The sequence below is a fragment of the Danio rerio genome, chromosome 22, assembly GCF_049306965.1.
Source record: "Danio rerio strain Tuebingen ecotype United States chromosome 22, GRCz12tu, whole genome shotgun sequence".
Classification (NCBI taxonomy): Eukaryota; Metazoa; Chordata; class Actinopteri; order Cypriniformes; family Danionidae; genus Danio; species Danio rerio.
This window is the reverse complement of record NC_133197.1, coordinates 3261338-3282500: the sequence shown is the minus strand read 5'-3', so window position 1 is coordinate 3282500 and position 21163 is coordinate 3261338. Positions and strand designations below refer to the sequence as shown.

General features: G+C 34.4%; 2 protein-coding genes across 3 annotated transcripts in view; one reads left to right on the top strand and one right to left on the bottom strand.

Annotated features, from left to right (window-relative positions):
• Nucleotides 1-5032, bottom strand: part of rpl36 (ribosomal protein L36) — a 5275-nt gene extending 243 nt beyond the window's left edge. Inside the window, 3 exon segments of one of the 2 annotated variants that reach the window (NM_212952.2) lie at nucleotides 1176-1310; nucleotides 1965-2059; nucleotides 5000-5032. In NM_212952.2, coding sequence (NP_998117.1) covers nucleotides 1176-1310; nucleotides 1965-2057 — 228 coding nt within the window. In that variant the 5' untranslated portion in view covers nucleotides 2058-2059; nucleotides 5000-5032. 2 annotated transcript variants of the gene reach the window in all.
• Nucleotides 5033-6585: 1553 nt separating this feature from the next.
• Nucleotides 6586-21163, top strand: part of lmnb2 (lamin B2) — a 31223-nt gene continuing 16645 nt past the window's right edge. Inside the window, 5 exon segments of the mRNA NM_131002.2 lie at nucleotides 6586-6996; nucleotides 11553-11689; nucleotides 13933-14089; nucleotides 15684-15809; nucleotides 19454-19624. Coding sequence (NP_571077.2) covers nucleotides 6793-6996; nucleotides 11553-11689; nucleotides 13933-14089; nucleotides 15684-15809; nucleotides 19454-19624 — 795 coding nt within the window. The 5' untranslated portion in view covers nucleotides 6586-6792.

Sequence of the window (21163 nt, the reverse complement as noted above, 5' to 3'; positions counted from 1 at the left end):
AATGTGCAAAACTCATTTTAGATGTAGATAGGAGAAAATGTAAAGTTTTTTTTAATGTAAACTTTCTCGCGTTACGTTTAAAACAGCGAACCATTAAAAAAGATGCAAAAATTATACAAATGTTGCATTTGTGCTGCATAACATGCCATTTTACCACAAAATTCAACAAAAATAGGTAGAATAGGAAGTACAACTATAATAGTTATACAATCAAAAAATTAAATTTATTTATTTATTATTTATTCAAAATGTAATAAACAGGTTTAAGGCCAATTTTTTTAGTGTTACTGTGTTTTTAGTTTCGTTATTTATTATTACATTCAGCAAGTTTATTTATAAGGTATTTATTTAGAACAAAATCTTTTCAGTAACGATTATTTTATTATTTTATTGTATTTTAATTAGTTGTAGCACAACCCTGGTGTCATTTTCATAAACTGCATTTCTTGAAGTAAAATTTATTAATTTAGTAAAAAAAATGCTATTTATTTTCTGGACATCTTGGTCTTTTTAACAATGTCTAGACAAAAATGAGCTCTTACACATCGTCTTTTTCATGCTCATTGTACTGTCATGAATATGGTGCTAAATATTAAGTGCAATCTTCTCTCTAGTGATGTTGAATCAATTCCCTGAAGTTCAGATTAGAATCTGATTCAAATTAAATCTTGACGGTGTACACAAGTTAAAAATATAACATTAATAGGATTCCTATCACAAAGAATGAGCATAGAAACTCTAATTCTGGTTGAAATGTAAAGTTGGAAAGATGCATTTGCATGGCTGAGGAAATAGGGGAAAAAGTAGCTTAAGAACCGTTTTCGAATCATGAAGTTCCTAAAGATTTCTGTTTATAATTAAGAGTGACAAACAAAAATACGGACAAAAAAAAAAAAGCAAAATATGAAAAACAAAAAGGGAGCAAGTGCAAAACGCCAATGCACTAGTGCAGTGTTTTACAACCGTTCCTGAAGGCCTATCAACACTACAGTTTCAACCTCTCCCTACTCAAACAAGCCTAAATCAACCCATCAGATAATTAGAAGAGACTCCAAACCCTGAAGTTAACGAGTCAGATAAGGGAGACATCCAAAATATATACTGTTGGTGTTCCTCCAGGAACAGGCTTGGGAAACGCTGCACTAGTGGAACACTAATGAAATTGAATATCGTACCCTTTTCTTGATGAACTTGAGAGCACGTTTATCCTTGGACACTTTCAGCAACTCCATGGCGCGTCTCTCGTAGGGTGCGAAACCACACACTTCACGAATCAAGTCACGCGCAAACTTAGCGTGTTTGGTCAGACGCTGAAAAACAACAAACATGTTATACATCCACACCAGCAATGCATGATGGGGAAAAACAACAACAAAACTACTACTACTACAAAAAATCTATTGAATATTTAACGTTTATAGGATTTTAACAAGATTGCCACTCAACCCAACGACTTTTAGTAGCTTTGTTTCCATTCAAAGATGCTAATTAGATTAGTGCACAAATAAATCAACACATTACCCTGACATTATTTGAATGTCTAGAATACTTTTTAAAATTCTCATTCCAAAAATGACGCAACATTCAAAGTGACATTCCAAAAATTGTGATATTCCAAAAGATAAGCGACATTTTAAGAATTGTGATATTCCAATAAATAACATTTTAAAAACATTTTTTAAAATTAGCGACATTCCAAAAACAATTTAAAACATTACACAACTTTCCAAAAATTATGTGACATTCCAAAAATTACGTGAAACGACAAAAAATTACGCAACATTCCAAAAAATTACGCAACATTATAAAAATTATGCGAAATGACAAAAAATTTGCAACATTCCAAGAAATTACATGATATCACAAAAAATAAGCAACATTCCAAAAATAAGCAAAATTTCAAAAAACTATGCAACCCAAGGGAACCCTGTTTTAAACATCAAGTGTGTGAAATAAGCACTCACCCCTCTCCTGCGACTGTGTTTGGGCTTGGACACATTCTTGGTCACCTTATGGCCTTTATTAAGGCCAACCGCCATAGGATATCTGACAACCATCTCTGCGGAAACACAAAACAATTCAATAGTCATTCTCAATACAGACTGCTAAATGCTTGATTCTGATTGGCCGATGAGCATTGTAAGGTGTGCAGTTATTATCAGATAAACGCACAGCTGAAGTAGTTCCGGCAGGTTGAGCACATTAAAGCTACATATCACTACACTTTCAGTTATTTCACAACTATGAAATCCTTAGAGGCCCTGTGTATTTCTCGTTTTCGACATATCAAAAGTTGTTTTCACATTATTTTAACAATTGTTAACAATATTTTGGCATAAGAGCAGGTCCTAGATTCAAAGCAGTAAGTGCCTAGTATTCCGCATTAAATTTGGCAGGACTTTTCATTAAGCAATTAAAAAAATAAAAATTAATAGAATAAATTAAAGCAAAAATGTTATTTTCAATTACTTAAAAATAATTAAGAAAAACGAGTCCCTGCTAATCTAATCCGAATAATACTGTGCATTTACTGCTTGTAATCACGGACATCCTCTAATGCTGAATAGGCAGAAAAATATTGAGGGTAACCATTTTTTTTTTCTCTAAATATAAAAAGTGAGCAATTATAGGTCTATATAATAAAATATATGACCAGGAAAAGTCTAAATATTAATCATAAGTAATAATAAAAATAATAATAGAATAAAAACAGAAATATTAAGTTGTGATATTATGCTGAGATCCCAAGAAAATTAGGTCGTGATCACAAGAAAACAAGAGAAATCTCAATATTTTAAATGCACAACCTCTCAGGATTTCAGTATTAACGTCAAAAATCACATTAAAACACAACAGAAGGCTTTGGAGATGTGCAAGAAACCAGTCCAACACAAACAAAAAAGTTAAGACAAAAACCTCACAAATGTCTTAAATACAACATCTGAATTGCGAGTTTTAGCCTCAAGTATAAGAGTAGAAGTGGAATAATGCACTCTGAGTGGTTGAATTATCAGAAAATAAACACTCCTACACTTCACCTTAGCTGCACATCATTTTCTAACTCATCATCAATTAATCCTTACATTAAATACACAGTGAGAGAACATCGCTGGGGTTAAATATTAGACATCTGGGTGCTTTATAAGGGCTCATAACGGTAATAATAATATATGAATATGACCGTGCAAATGTCAATGTGCCATGGAAAAAAAAACCCTACGTTTTCACTAAAATACGGAACAGGTTTCTGTTTTTTTTTTTTGTGTAAACAAGTATTTTCCAGTACTTTAGAAATAAGCAAAAATGCATCTGTCAATGTTTTCAAACTATTCTATTAGATTTACCAAAGTCACACAAGCGGCAATTTTACATCTGTCACATCCATAACTTTTTCCTCATGAATGTGAAAATATTAAATTAATCACGTTTGTTTTATAGAGAGCCAACTCTTATCCATTTGATTAGCATTGCGTCTTTTGGGTTGTGCAGTTTAATTCACAGATTTTCAACAAAGTATGTTGTGTACTGTAAACCCGCAGACTTTTTTTGTCACATCCATAACGCCCGTTTATTTTCCTCATATAAAGTACAAAACATGTTAATAAATTGATATTTTTCTGCTCCCATAACTCTGTGGTCAGTTGTTCTGGAAAATATAAACAAAAGTTTCAATATAATGCTAACATATACGTTCTATGCAAATTTATGTTGAGTTTACTGCAAATGTCACATCCATAATGCTGGAATTGCTCATCTATATATCTATATATAAGCACAATTTAGTAAAAAAGGCAGATTATACTGTTTAAGTGTAAACATTCTTGAATAAACTGTCTTAAAACGCATGTGTGGCCATGGATAAGTGTTTTATAGGCGGTAAACTGTGATATTAAAACAGTAAGAGAACATAGCTGTGCTAAAGTATTAAGACATTTGTGTGCTGAATAAGAGCTTATGTACTGTATATATTATGTAGAGTTAAAAAATAATAGCATATTCTACTGTTTGAGTGTAATTATTCTTGAATAAACATGCAGAATAAATCTGTCCTAAAAGGCCCGTGTGGTGATGGATAAGTGATTTATAGGAGGTAAACTGCTAATTTAACACAGTGAGAGAACATAGCTGGGCTGAAGTATTAGATATAAATTATAGATAACATTCTTGAATACATGTACAGTACAAACAAAATAAACTACACAAACATATCCTAAACTGCATGTGTGCTTAAATATAAATGTTTTATAAGTGTTACGTGTAAATAAAATAAAAATAGTTTGGTTAGATATATGTTTAAATATAATGTGCTATATATAATTGTGCAATAAGCATGTGTGAAACAGCATTATAATGATAAATAATAATTATATTTTCTATAGAAATGTGTGCTTTATATAAACTCACTGCAATGTACGAATATTTAATAGATGTAATATTCTGACTTTGTAGGTGTAATTATGCCTGAATAACGTTAACTATTCTTACACCAGTTAGGTTATAAAGCACATATACTTCATTCTCGACATTAACGCGTCACATAAGAGCTCAGACATAGTTAATATTTAATAAACAATTTTAAAAAAGGATGTCTTGTTCATACATATGTACAAACACGCTTGAAATACATGTTAATATGGTTATTCGCATGCCGTCGCTGGTTAAGATTACATACACGCGCTCAAAAAGGTTAAATACCAATATAAAACAAGCAAGAAATGTAAATGCAACGTCGTATACACGTCTGAATTGTTAATTCGTCATCGTTTTGTTAAATTTGTAACGGCAGCGTTTGAGAAAGCCATCTGAGCGCTTTTTCGCGTCTACTCGAAGCGACTGCCTTAAAAATAGACGAACATCGTGATAAACCTTCACAATAATGGGCGGAAATCGTTTTTTAAACTTCATATTTTCAAAAACAAGCACTTCTGTCGTGATTTTACACTCGATGTGTAAGATATTAAAGTGATTTTAACGCTTGTGATTCTCCGGAGATTCATACCTGCTCTTTGCTAATGGCGTCCAAACCGGAAGGACCGCTGTCAGGCGGAAGCTGAACTTTCACACGCGACGGAAAAGACAGCAGTTCGCGGGGAATATTAATGGCGCCATCTACTGATTAAAAGATCTTTAACGGTTCATTACGGCTGTTTGAAAGTAAACAATCTGTTCAAAATGTGTTTTTTACATTACAAAAAATTTAAAATAAATAACTTTTTGATGTATCAAACTCATGAATGTGTCAAAATTTTATTTTGTTTTCATTTTAAATTCCTCATGCAAAAATAGGAATGTGGCTATTTTTTAAATAGGAAATTTCTGTTTCTGATTTTTTTGTTATTTTGTTTTGCTTAATAATTGTGGCTAACCAAATTATTAAAATACACACATGTAATAGATGAGTATAGTACCTTGACTGTTCCCCACTGCAGTTTTCTGTAACGTGGATTGAACAAACCAGTGAATATATTTTTGATTAAACACTTTTTAAAGGTTTTTGTTAAACCAATGTAGGTTTTGAACACATTTGATATGTAGGATGAAACCTGCAAAAACAATAATTAAATAAATATTCGAATATACAAATAAATGAGTAAATAAATGCCTAATGTCATAAATAAATAAATAAATGTGCAAATATATAAATAAATGCATAAATTCCTGCAGAAATAAAACAATACATAAATAAATACGCAAATATATAAACAAATGAGTGAATAAATGCATAAACTCCTGCATAAATTAAACAATAAATAAATAAGCAAATATAAACAAATGAGTAAACAAATCTATAAATACATGTGTGTGTGTGTGTGTGTGTGTGCCTGTTAGAAGACCTCACCTCAAGTAGTTTTAAGAAAATGTAAAAATATATATTTTTTGATCGTTTTTTCATTTTAAGTTTATAAAATATTGTGGTATTTTAATTGTTGATATTTACTCCCCTTTTTCCTGTATTATGCTTAAGCGTGAGAAGCACAGCATAATTATAATGTATTATTATTGTTGTTGTTGTTATGTTTCATTAGTATATTTTGCAGCATATTTTGTCAGCGTTATATATCAATTCGTGTCTAAATAAAACAAAGAACAATTAAAACACAACAGAAAGAAATTAACACAATCTGAAGCACTTCAAAATTATACAAATGCAGACTCTCACTGATTCAATTGATTCAATGATTTTATTAAATTAATGTAAAGTCTCCTCCAAAACCTTTTTTATTTCATTTAGACAAACATAAGCGTGAGGTAACACACCAATATAAGACAGAACGTATCGTAATACCATGTTTTACTTAATCAAACGGGAAAAAGGAGAAAGAAATAATAATGGAAAAGAATATATATATATATATATATATATATATATATATATATATATATATATATATATATATATATATATATATATAAAAGTTATAAAAAGTTTATTTGATAAATATGAACCTTCAAATTGATTAAACAAAAAGAAAAGATAATATCGAGCTCCCATGTAGTTTAACAGCATTTTGGACTACAACCCCCAGTGAGCACTTCGGGCGACTTTTGGCGCGGTTTTACGTTAGCGTCGGCCATTTTCTTTTCACACCTCCGTTTCAAAGGCAGCCAACCAGCAGTCGGACTACAAACACACGCTTTCATTGAGAAAACTCCACAAAACCACGCAAACTTCCTAACGCGCCGCCGGAAAGCCGCTGCAAGTGCGACTCGGAGGCCGCTGCTCAGTGGGACGCGAAGGAGCGTGTGTATTTTTCTCTGAGGTGAAGAAGAGGGTCTGAAGCGATCATAATTATGGCGACCGCAACCCCGAGCCGCGCGTCGGCCGCCCAGACGCCGCTGAGCCCCGCGCGGATCTCCCGCCTGCAAGAGAAAGAGGAGCTGCGGGCGCTCAACGACCGCCTGGCCGTGTACATCGACCGCGTGCGCGCGCTGGAGCTCGAGAACGACCGGCTGCAGTTTAAAGTGTCCGAGAAGGAGGAAGTCACGACCAGAGAGGTGCGTTCCGCTCCTTTGTGTGCGTTTTTATTGATCCATAAATCCACGAACGCCGCCCGCCTTTTGCTTTACAAACTCGGTTTTGGGTTAAATCCACCACTTTGAGAAGGGAATCGCGTTTTAAGCTAAACTATGTTGGTCATTGTAACGTTAATTAAGTCTAAAGGTTGAATTATTGAATAAAAAGTGTTCACTTTTGTGAATGTTACTCCTTTAGCCTTTTATAAACTCGTTTATGCATCAAATCCTCGTTGTTACGCGGGGAATCGCGTTTTAAGGTAAACTATGCTAGTCAATGTAGCATTATTTAATGTTTATGAAACATTGAGGAGGGGGGGGGGGGGGGGTTGTTTGCTTTTTCTTGTGGTCACCCGTCTTGCTTTTATAAACTCGTATTTACCTAAAATCTGCGCCTTAAAACGGGGGATTAAAAACAAATTTCTATGTAAACTAAATTGGTGAATTGAAAGTGTTTCGATGTTTTTAAAACAAACGTTTTGAATTCTTGCCGCAAAAAATCGTTTGTAAACGTCACCCATCTTTTTTATACGTTACTTTTTAAAATGTTTGTTTTGCTTCAAACCTGCGGTTTTGAGCGGGAAAATTTCCTTTTTACATTAACTGTTTTCATTAATTAAGTGTTTTAAGAAACATTTGAAAAATCGCGCGAGGAAGTTTTCGCTCATTCTAACATGTGCCCTGAAAACAATTTTTTGCATACGTTTATAAATTCACTGCTATAATGCATGTCATACTGGGGAAACCATTCCGGATGGCCGTTTAATGGTTTTAATGTTCATACGATGCAAATTGGTTTTGAAATAAAGCTATAGATCACGTGGGCCATACTTTTGAAAACAGGGCAAGAACTTAAGTCAATACTGTTTTCATAAGGCTTTTAGTGGTGGCATGTTAAAACTAGCAACTCCTAAAGGAATATGTCCCAAAACACACTAGAAATCATTAATGTGATTGTTAAAATGCGATTGTCTGTAATGTTTTAAATTCTATTTGTAGTAGTAGAAACTTTTTCAATGTAATAGCAATTCAATAAATGCTTTATTTGCATGACAAATGTATTGCCAAAACGTTTATAAAGTTTACATTAAGAAGAATATGTAGTAGTTTAAATAATTGAATAAAAATACCAATTAAAAGTAATAATACATCAAAATAAACCACATTAACACGCATACAAATTATAGTGCACAAGAAGTCGGAAATGCCTTCAGGGAGTGTCCTGTGAAAAGTCGCCCATGTGTTTTTCATTTGCTGGATTTGTTGCGTTTATCTGCTAGGTTTTTTCACATTTTCTCAGCTGTGCGTTTTTCTGTGTGTATAAATGCGTGTGTAAACTTTGTCCAGCGTTGAGCTCGGAGTGTAGAGTTTGTGTAGTTAGTTTGGGCGTTTTCCTTCAAGTTTTGGGAGTGGCCAGAAGCGCTTTTCAAATGCGAGTCTCCACCATCTGCTGTCTTTGTTTTGAACGCTGACCAGGCCTCATTGATCACAAGTGCAGTTTCTACAACAGGACAGTTTCAGTTTTATTTGTTGCATGCATGATCCTGTCAGAATATTGACGTGCTCTGCAAAAAGATGATGAATGATGTTGAAAATAATAGTCTTTGTCAAACTGCAGCCCTCATTGATCAAAAGTGCACCAGAGGAAAGTTAAATGCAGTTAAGATCTGCAAAAGCACCTTTAATAGTTCTAACAAAATAGTTTTAATGCAGCTTAAAATTGTGCTCAACTTTTACCACTTATTTTTAACTGAAAACCAAACATGGATATTAGCATGCGTTGTTTTTCTTATAAGTCGAAAATACTAAGCTAGCACCTGTCCAAATTTATTGAACGTATTTTACTGTTCATTTAGAGTGTTTAGTTTTTATGTTTCCAATTAAATTTATTTTTCTATTATATATTGTTTTTGAGTAAAAAATAACAGTAATATTATATATTTTTTAAAATATTTTTTTAAACATGCATGTTTCTCATTATATACATACAAAACTAACTGATATACTAATGGTGCATTAATTAATCGCATAATTTAATAAGTTTACCCTGCACATCTCCAAGCCAAATTGAATGCATGCACTACATGCCAAAGCTGTAAAAACAAATGAGCGCCAAATGTATACGAAATTGGCGCAACATTATGAAATCATTTAAATTTAACATTGAATAACAATGCGAAGCCTCTTGCTTGAATAAAATAGGGGTGTAATATTGGTTTGAGGTCAATGAGGACAGTGTGACTTTTTTTTTTTTTGCACTCTTATGAAGATCAAGTAAATGTTTTTTTTATACATGGCAAAAATATAAGCTGTTTACATTGTAATAATCACAAATTAAAAAAAAAAAAAAAAAAATTGTTCAGGATTCAGAAGCAGGATTTAAAAAAAACGCTAAAATCAGTTTATCCACAAAATATGAATTAATTGTGATTTTTCAAGTTTTAAATTGAACTAATATCTTTCAAACTACTAGGTTTTACCCTTTTGTAATCATAGTTTTATTTTAATAAGCATGTTGTTTAATTTTGACAAAATTACATGTTACAATGAATAACAACATAACTATTTAATCCACAGTTTGACGTTTAAATTTTCTGTCCAGATAAAGTAAGCTTACTAATGCAGACGCCAGAATGAGATGTCTGCTCTTCATATTAAACTAATTCTATAGACCACTGGTCACCAAACTTGTTCCTGCAGGGCCGGTGTCCTGCAGATTTTAGCTCCAACCCTAATCAAACACACCTGAACAAGCTAATCAAGGTCTTACTAGGTATACTTGAAACATCCAGGCAGGTGTGTTGAGGCAAGTTGGAGCTAAACCCTGCAGGGACACCGGCCCTCCAGGACAGAGATATAGACTAATGAAACTAAATCTATTTATTTGACTTTTTTTTTTTTTTTTTTTTTTTTTTATGTTTCTGATATAACCGCTGCATAGTGTTAGCATCCTGAACGCATCATGATAGGGCTGCACCTTATTGGAAAAATCAGACGTTGCCATATTTTTGTTTTGCTATGATTAGATATTGTGAAATGAATAAAATTTCACCAGATGAATTAAATACAGCTCCATTTGGAAAGATTTCATCAATTACATTGACTGGGGATGATTGATGATTTTTCTTTGCAGTGCATCTACATGCAATATAAGAAATTACAAGCACATAAACATGCACAAATACAATAAAAAATAAATAAATAGCGCATTATGGTTTATTAAGAAATTAAACAATCAAACGTAAAATGACAAGGCATGGGATGATAACCGGTTACAAGGTTTACCGCAGTTTGGAAAAGTCAAGGGTTTTAAAACCACCAAAGTTCTCTGTTATACCATTCCTAAGATATATGTACGTTTTTTTTTATATTATTATTATTATTATATACTTTTTTACATGTTTTTCACAACTATTTTATTGAGTTTTTTTAGGGCAACAGTATCTCGATCAGAAAAGGAACCTCTACATCAAAAGCTTCTGTTCCAAAATATTTTTAATGTTTGTTAAAATAAAATATGTGCAATATAATATGTAATATTATTGGGTATTTGAGGTAAAAGTTGCTGTTTTTTTACCCAGACATTTGACAATAACTTATTTGAAAGCAGAAATCCCAATACTGTGATATTTGTTATTCAAGGTTATCATACCGTCAGAATCTCATACCGGCCCATGCCTATGCACGATATTTGGTAAAACTGACATTGACATATTTAGTTTTGCTGCGATTTTAAATAGCGATACGAATATAATTGCACAAGATGAATTAAATATAGCTTTAGTTAGAAGGATTTCATTCATTCAATTGCAGGGATTATGGATTTTGCAATGCTGTGCATCTGCATGATAAATATTATAAATTACAAACATGTTTAAAAATGATAAAAGTTCAGTAAATGGTGCTTTACGGTTTTCTTGGGAGTCTAAAAGTATTGAACTATAGAAATTGAACTATCAAAATGTAAATGACATGGTTATTGTATAAATAATTGCATACAATAATATCTTCATACTTTCATCTTTTAATAAATAATCAAATCCTGCGATGTGACTTTTGGATAGATCTGCAAAATTTAGGCTTTGCAAAATTTACAAATCGCTAGTAGCCTTTCGGGCAGGCACGCTTCAGATTTTGGTAGCCCGAAATAAATTCAAATGGCTTAAATAGAAAGGATATTTACTGAATAAAAACAAAAGTGTTTACTTAAATAAAAAAATATATAATGGCATTCACTATAGGCTTTTTTGACAATAACCACATTTGATTTATATATTGTTAAAGCATTGAAATGGCCTATATTTTTCCTCCTATTAAGATAGTCCAATGGGCAGAGTAGATCAATTTTTGTTAGCCGACTGGAAAACATTATAGCCCCTGGACACCAGGCTAGCAGTTTTGCGAGCGCTGCATTGAGATATTGATATAATGTTCAGCCCTACTGCATGATCTTCAGTTTGCTGCAGTTTCTCCAGGATCTGTCATGTTTGTCATCATGCTAATCTGTCTGTCTGTGTGTGTGTTTGTGTGTGTTTAAGGTGTCTGGGATCAAGTCTCTATATGAGGCTGAACTGGCCGATGCTCGCCGTGTGCTGGACGAAACGGCTCGCGAGCGCGCTAAACTTCAGATCGAGCTGGGAAAAGTCAACTCTGAGCTTGAGGAGGTCACGCGCAAGTGAGCATCGCACAATAATACATCATTTTAGCCAGTCATGTGACTCAGAAATCGCCTGTTGGCTTTATTATCCCAGTCTTTTAATTACCCATAAGGCTTTAAGTCACTGGTGGTCTTTCCACTTAAGTCGGGCTTACTTAACCTGACTTTAAATCCCACCCCATCTGCTGCTGCCGCGGATAAAGCGGTCGTAGCGAAATCCTGCTCAGGTTTAACTTGTTGCAGTTTGCATCACATCTCGTTGCTAATCAACACACAAACAGGAAGTCTGTTGCTAAGCGCTCTGACTGTGGGCGACTGTGTAAACCACATCATCATACAAACCTGAGGTTGGCACACGCCTCTGCGCTCAAGGGGATTTTTATTTGAGTTTTGAGCACATCTGAGAGTCTTAAAGAGACAGTACACCTAAAAATTAAAGTGTACTCTGATTTTATGTTAAATGAGATAGTTTGAAGAATGTTGAGGGAATAAAAGCAGCCATTTGACATCCATAGTTGTTTGTTTTGATCACGACTGAGAGTCTTAAAGGGACAGTACACCTAAACAATAAAATGTGCTGTTTTTGTTGATATTCTGTATGAATAATGTTGGGGAAAAAGCAACCATTGACATACATGGTAGTTTTTATTTTAAGAAACAGTGCATCTAAAAATTAATTGACTGTTTATGTTGAATAGGATATTTTTAAGAATGTTATGGAAAAGTACCCACGCACCTCCATGGTAGTTTTTAGCACATCTGAGGATCTTAAAGGGGCAGTGCACCTAAAATTTTTAAAATATACTAAATTTTTATATTTAAATAAGATAGTTTGTTTTTTTAGCACAACTAAACAATCTTAAAGGGACAGTGCACCTAAAAATTTTATCACGCTCAGTTTTTGTTAAGATAATCTGAAGAATTTTGGAAAAAAGCAGCCATTGACCTCTATAGTAGTTTTTTTTAGCACAACTGAAAATCTTAAAGGGACAGTGCACCTAAACATTAGAATATACTCATAAATAAAAGCAGCCATTGACATCCATTGTAGGACTTAGGCCTATCACAATAATCCCTATATCGACACAACATATGGACATGACCTCAATCATTTTTGGTGATCGGCCATGCATAAAAATACAATTCTAGCAATATTTTAACTGATTGTGCAACATCTCTATCTCTATTGCAGGTGTCAGTGTCAGTATGGTTAAAACACTATAGTATTTACTATAAATTACTGTAGTATATTTTCAGGACTTTTTGAAACTTTGACATTATTTTCACTTTTTTTTTTAGTAATGTTGTTAAAGGAGGCATCTGTTGTAGATTTTGGGGTCTGTGAAAAACTTTTGTTTTTGGTATTAATTAAAGACCATCCCGCGTTTTCTCAAATTTACATCTGAAAACCTGCAATTAGAGCTGCACAATTAATCGAAAAAAGATCACGATCTCGAGTCGTCCCCCTAAACGATCTTAATCCAGCATTTCTACGACTCTGCCAATCATATTTTCAAGTTCAGGAGAGAAGGTGGCTGCACGAGTCTGTTCATTGTTTCACACACGTTGCTCAGTGACATGGACACTGTGGACATGGACAGTTGTAAATAATATTTAGTTTGTGGCGCAGAGTGATCGTTTGGGAGCCGCGCGCGAAGTATGAACAAGCACTTAGCAGTCAAAATGAAACCGAAAGTGTGCACCTCATTTAAATGATCTTATCGCATTTTAGAGTTATGATTACGGCAAGCATTTGATATTTTTCTTTCATAGCGAACCCACAATTGTGCATGAAAATAAAGTTTACAATGTCAGTATAACTACTTTAGCCTATATATTGTTGAATATAATCTGATAATGGCAAATGTCTGATTTTACCAGTGAATAAAATTGTCTAATATGACAGATTGCAAGCATATATCTCAAACATAATAATTCAACATCAGAATTATTATAAGTAGAATAGAATTATTTATAGAAACCAGTAGACCTACACATATTATTATTGGTGTTTTGCCATATGTTTGTTTTTACCATACCTTTATTTTACATCCACAGAATCGTGAGAAAATCGTGGTCTTTATTTTAAGCAAAAAAATCGAGATTCTCATTTTAGCCAGAATCGTGCAGCTCTACCTGCAATAGTTTACTTTAAATTGTAAACCAAGTCAAATCAATCACAAGAGTGTGTTGTGTTTACTGAGGGCTGCTCCTGAAGGTGTGTTTGTTTGTGTGTGTGTGTGTGTGTGTGTGTTTTGCAGCTATAAGAAGAAGGATGGCGATCTGGCTGCGGCTCTGGTGCGCATTAAGGATCTGGAAGCGCAGTATAATAAGAACGAAGCTGCGCTGAACACGGCGCTGAGCGAGAACGCCTCTCTGAGCGCTGAACTGGCTGATCTCAAGGCTCAACTCGCCAAGGTCAGTCTGTTGGAAAGCCAGCACAATGCTTAAATGTAATCTAGTGTTTTCAAGGTTTGAAATGTGTGTAGATTTAGGATACAGCGCCCGAAACCACTTTCAGAATTGTTTGTCCCTAATACGGCAGCACAGTATATAGTTTCAGCATGGGAATCACAATGTGTGCATTTGCAGTAGTCACATCGCAGGATATGTAGTGTTGAGTCCGTATTAGGTTTGAGAATTTTGCTAGTCCAAAAATCTAAATTTCAAACTGAGAAACAAGATTATTTCACTTGTTTTAAGTTTAACTTAATTTTAATCTGTTACTTTTGAAAGTAAAAACAAAATATTTATACTTGATTTAAGAATTTATTTGGACTGGAAAAGACAAAATTGAGGAAAACTAAATTTTTTTGCATTATTTAATTTCTGTACTATTAGACTCCGCAGTTTTTAGACTCTAAACGGAGCTATTCAAACCATCTGGTGAAACCGTATTCGTATCGCAATATTTGCATCTCAAGAAAATAAAATTTGAATATCAGATTGTTCCAATTTTGGGCTGCCAGACATATAATAATACACTAATGATGCAATTACTACACAATAGGATTTAAATATATGATTATTGCTGCTTAATGTAAACTCAAGAGTCTGCACATGTGCTGGTAGCCTAATATAAAGAAAGTTCGTATTTACAAAATATATTTGTGTATATAATATGCATGCGCTGTAAAGTGAATAATAATAAAGCTGTTTAATAATGGTTTAGTTGAATCAAATAAACTTTCTAGTCATGACAACTTGGATCAAAGGGACTTAAAGTGTTAAGTTAAACTTTGCATGATTAAAAAACAAATAGTTGAAACCTGATTAATTAATACAAATAAGTTAAAGCAACTTAAAGTTTTCTTGACTCATAATTTTACAGTGACTATTGTATAAAATCTTTGTATATATTTAAATATTTATCGATCATATCTAATTATACATAAATTTATTATAAATACTGTACATAATATATGTATATTTATGTTTGTGTATTTCTACATGAATATACACCATATATTATGTAAATACCAGCTTATCTTTAATACTTATGTAAATTCACACATACATGTGTATATACACACACGATGCATAGCAATTACAGCTTCATAATTGAACAATGCATGAAATTTAAAATGAATATACATTTAAGTGGGAAGATGGCCCATTTGAGATGATAATGACAGTAATTACATTCTGGGTACTGATCAAAGTTTCCAATGTATACTATTAGTGTTGTTAAAAGTGACGCGACTCTGAAACGCTCCAGTGTGTCTATCTGTGTTTGCAGTCGGTGAACATCAGTACCAAGCTCAACACTATATACTATACTACAGAATACTTGAACTTATAGCATCTGATATAATGTGGTGAAGCATGTTTATGTAGATGTGCTATTTTGCACACCTGTAAAGTGCTGGAAAAGGTTGAAAATGCACTTGGAAAGTGCTTTAATTTGACTTTGGAAAATATGTTAGAACCCTGATGTGTGTTCATTCAGAGGGGAGCAGCCCGAGCATGATGTACGTGTTTGACGCTTTCACCTATACGTGTCTGTTTACAGGCTGAAGATGCTCATGGAGTGGCGAAGAAGCAGCTGGAGGTGGAGACTCTGATGAGGGTGGACCTGGAGAACCGCTGCCAGAGCCTGACGGAGGAGCTGGAGTTTAGGAAAAGCATGTTTGATGAGGTCAGACGCACAACTAGCTAGGGATGTAAACGGTCACTTATTTCACAATTCAGTTTCCTTATTTACTTTTTTAATGATTGAAGTTGAATTGCACAGTAAATTTTCTTCAATTAGGCTATTGCTGCACATTTCTTTGTGAAATGGATGGATGGTTCAAGTAGCAGCACTAGCGATGAAGAAATTATTGTTGTTTACAAGAGCAATAATCAGCTCCATGTTCATATCGCCTCTGGGCATCTTCTTCAATGTGCGCTCGCATTGATAGTTTTGCGCTTGAGCTCCTCTAAGTGCTGTTTACGGTAACTTCAGCAGCTTCATGCAGTGCCGATCTGATTGGTAGAGAAGGTTTTGACGCAGCGTCAAATAAAAAAAAGAGCATGAGGCGTTTTATTTTTTAAATGACGCTTTTGCGTCTGCCGTTTTGCGTGTTGGTGTGCACAATCAGATTGGTGCCCTTTAAATAGTTACGAGGCGTTAAACGTTGATGGAAAACGCGAGCAAAAAACATCTCGGTGTGCACGGGCCTTTAGCAAGGGAAGGTTTGAAAACTTTAAATCAAGAATAAGGGGGGCATGATCTGAAATGATAATACTTTGGTTTGCACAGTAAAAAACTTGGCGGATTTAGAAAACGCCAAATATTGGAGAGACCATTATCAGAAGAAAAACTGTTCAAGTATTTAGAAGATCTTCTTGGAGCATAATTTAGAAGAAGAGCGGTCTAAGAATGCCTCCAAACAGCAATTGAAATCACTCTCAAGAATAAGAGAATGTGAACTAAGATCTGGAAGGAGTGAAAGGGCATGTTTAAAAAAAAAAATTATTTCAACAATTTGGGGCATAAAAGTTTGCTAGAATTAAATTCTTTTTACATAAAGTGCCTGTAACAATAATGTAACGTCCGTTTTTATCTGCAGTGATGTTGTTTGGGGTGAACGGCACGTTCTTGTCAATCAAAATTGCCACACCTCTCGCCTTAGCTTGAAATGGTGAATGAAAAAACTGCCCATTCCACTTCTGGTTATGGCAAGAATGATCTCTAATATGCAAATTAGTCTCCTGAAAAAAAGCAATCTCTGCTTTGTGCTGTCGAAGATCTACAAGAATTTTATTTCTCATCACTATGGTATTTAGGCCCTTGACGTACCAGCTCATTAATCTCAACTCCCTACCCATAATTACAAAAAATAGAAGGCTGTAGATGAAAAGAAGAAAAAAAGGAAAATAAAAAATAAATGAAAACTGAAGACCCACATATGAACACTCCGTATAGAAAAAGCTACATATAAAAACATCATGATCATGGCACCATCCCGTAATGAACTCCAACCCTCCCACTAGATCAGCCCAACCCCCTAGAAACGTTGTTATTAACATGAAACGACGTTCAAAAAACTCAATGCAATTCACACTCTTCCTTACCTCTCCTTACCTTATATAAACTCAGCCCTGTATTTCAAAAAGTCCGCCGTAAAGAACATGGCATTGTATATTATCAAAACAGTGGCATAACCTATCCACCTTATAAAATGCCAGCAGGTAAATATATTTAAAGGCATATAACATTAATGTTCTCTACGAGGCATTACAGTGAGATCTTAAAGTCGTAATTCTGTCTTGCCGGGAAGAGGGATGGTTTGAAACCCTGATTGTACAGTTCTGCCATAACTCCACGGTATTGTGCGCGTTGCTCCACAACCTCAGGGCTGTAGTCATCGTAGATAGCAGTCGGCTTGTCCTGATATTGTAGAGAGCCCTTCGTTTCCGAGCCTTTTGCATCACGGCCTCCTTAATCTGATAGCGGTGAAAGCAAACTATCACAGCTCTTGGTTTTCCTCCTTGCTGCGGTTTAGCTACAAGAGTGCGGTGCGCTCTGTCGCTCTCCGGGGGAGACGGTAGGGTTCGCTCGCTCATAACATCCACCAGGAACTGCGTGGAAAAACACAGATGGTAGAGGGCCCTCGACGGATTCTGGCACTTCGATAATTCTGATGTTATTGCGCCGACTTCGACCCTCATAGTCTGACGTTTTAGCTTTTAGCTTAGCATAGCTCTCGGTTAGCTCAGAGCAGGCTGTTCTGAACTGTAACTGAGTCCAGTCTCGTTTCCAAAGATATCAAGGCTGCTTTAAACTCGGCCTACATGTTCTTCCAGAAGGCTGGTTTGGGCCGCCATGTTAAACTCCGCGGGCGCTGCAGTTCCATCGTCTTTAGGAGGGTCTTTTTTCCCACATTTGCTGGACTTCGATGCCATTTTTAGTCTTTTTACGCTTAAAACATGTTCACAGTCGAGCACTAAGAAATAAATAAATAGTGGTGGAGGATTAGAGGATTGAAGGAAAAAAAATGAATCGCAGACGTGACTACTCCACGCCTGCAACCACGCAAACAACAAATTTTAATCATGATCTAAACTAGGATGCAGCATGAGCCGTTTTTAATCTCAGTTAGTCTTTATAAAGTCTACATTTGAAGCAAGTACAGAGTGCCCTGACATTCGTTTAGCAGGTGACACTCGCTAAAGGGAATGGTTTGGATTTACAGCTACACTAGAGGTAAACTGAGTTGTAGCATTAATGAATCATTTAGCTGATCCTCAGTGTCTGGAGGGAGCACATTTAGCTTAGCATAGCATAGTTCATTGAATCGGATTAGACCATTAGCATCTTACTCAACAATGACCAGAGCTTTGATCAATTTTCCTATTTAAAGCTGGACTCTTCTGTAGCTACATTTGTGTACTAATAACAACAGAAAAAGTTTTTCAATTAATTATACAAGGATTTTAGACTTGTTAGAATTATTAAAATCTTTTATTAATTATGAGAATACATTTTATTTTTAATGCACGTTATATTCATACAGAATCCCAAAGTGCTTCAAGTAATAGCAAACAACTGCTAAAGTATTACAAGTATGATCAGTAAATGTTTTTGTTTTATGAAATGAGCTGACTTGAATTAGTTTATCCTACATTAATATTTAAATAGTGTACTTTTAATGTTTGTTTGTCTGATGAAATGTTTTTTTTAGTAATTATTTATTAAATGGTTTTTATTTATTACCCAGTGGATATGTTGGTGACTGTTTTGTCCCATTGACTTCCATTATAAAGATATTAATTGATTGCAAAGCCATGACGGCATTTATTCATGCATTCTTGATTGTTGGTTTTTCCTGTTAGGAAGAGGTAAAATATATATATTTTTTACTGTTGATCTGCCATCTATATTGAGTATAGTGTGTGAGACCTTTGTGCATTTATCTTGATATGTCTAAGAAACTCAAAATAAGCAGCTCAGCTCTGCTAAGTGTATTTTTGCACACACACTCACTATAATTAACAGTTTTACTCCACTGAACTCTATATAAAAGACAGAAACTCTTTTGCACAGACCTATCTAAAGGGTTAATGCCAACTGATGATCAACAGTAGAAATGAAAAGCTTTACCTCTTTCCAATAGAGAACCAACAACAATCACGAATGCATGATGCTGTCATGGATTTTCAATCTAAAAACTGTTATCATAATGGGGTAAAAACAGGCCCCAACATAACCAAAGGGTAGTCCGTTTGAACAATACAAGAGTTAATCGAATAAAAGATACATGATGCATGTGAGATGATCCATGTGTGTTTGTGCAGGAGGTGCGCGAGACGCGGCGGCGTCATGAGAAGCGTATGGTTGAGGTGGACTCCGGCATGCAGCAGGACTATGAGTTCAAGCTGTCGCAGGCGCTGCAGGATCTGCGCAAACAACACGAGGAGCAGGTGCAGATCTACAAGGAGGAGCTCCAGCACACCTTCAAGGCCAAGGTCAGCAGCATAATTGACAAATATTTCTTCTGCTAATGAAGTAAGGAACGAAATGATAACAAGGAAATGTCTGCAGTATAAATAGAAATCTGCAATAATAATTGTACATTTTATATACAAATAAATGATTTAGAAAAATAATATTTGTTACAAATACATGTTAGACCAAACTAAGTTGGTGTATAAAATATAAAAATGATTAATGAAATCAATGAATTGTCCACAACTTTAATTATACACACACAAACACACACACACCTCTCTCATGTCATAAAAATATGGTATGAGACAAGAAATGGCCTACAATTTAAATTATTTAAATAAGTCCACATTAATAATGAATTTTATATACAAATATGATAATATCTGAGATATATTAGACAAAATATGGTATTTGAAATGTTAAACGCTATCATTAATTTCTATTTCATCGAATATATTTTATAATTTATTTATTACATTATTGTGCAATTAACTAATCCCGCATGGAGTCTGCGTTTGCAGAAATCTAGGAAATGTTAGACCCCATCATTGAATGTTTATTTACCCATGTAAACCTGTGAAAAGTGTATTCATTCAGTTTTCAGATTAATTTCAGTATTATTATTAACTAATATGCCTAATGTTTATATATTTATATTATATTATATATATTATTTTGAAAGTATATACAGTTTGTAAAGTAAAATTTTCGGTCTTAGTAGATATCGTAGGACGTAAGATATCACAAATATTTAGATGTCTTTGACAGTTCTAACATGAGCCGAAAACAGAGACAATCCGCTCCACAACCCAGCAGGTGAGAATGTGGGAAAAACCAGCTCCCCCCCCCCCATTCCTTCATTTACATTAGAAACATTTCTCAACCCGCACAGAATGGTCATTTCAAATTCTGAATGTTCTAAATCAACCCAAGTGACTTGATATCATTTCATCATATCATATTATCATATCTCAGTGCGACTGGCACAGTGGTCTCATTCCTTCAGAAATAGACATAATCGAAACAATAGATGTATAACTTCAGGTATCTTTTGAACCACTGCCAAGGGTGTGCCTTTCCTATAGGCAGAAACTCTACCACTATATGCAAATGCATTTTGTTATTCACACACCCCTTTCCTGGAGGGCATTCTTGGTTTTACTACGAAAGGGTATAAGATAGTATAGTGATTACTCAAAGTTACTAATAGTTTAAGTGTGACTGGTCTGCTTAATTCCATAGTAATGATCATTGTATGACTAAATAGCTCTGTTTGATTTAGGAGTTAGCAGCTCTATGGGGGCCGCATAAAAGTATCGTAATCTGAGTAAGTAGGGTTCTGCCTTTTTAGGAGAGCGGTCAATCGCCACTGTTTAGTGATCAAGACTGACAAGCTTGTGATTAAGAGATTGTATACTCGGCCGGTAAAAGACTCAGGATGCTATAGGAGTCCGAATGAATGAGAATAACATACAATAATGAACCGAAGAGAATATTCAATCATAATCTAAAGTAATGTTAAAGGAAACAAAATAATCTTATCAATATTTTATAAA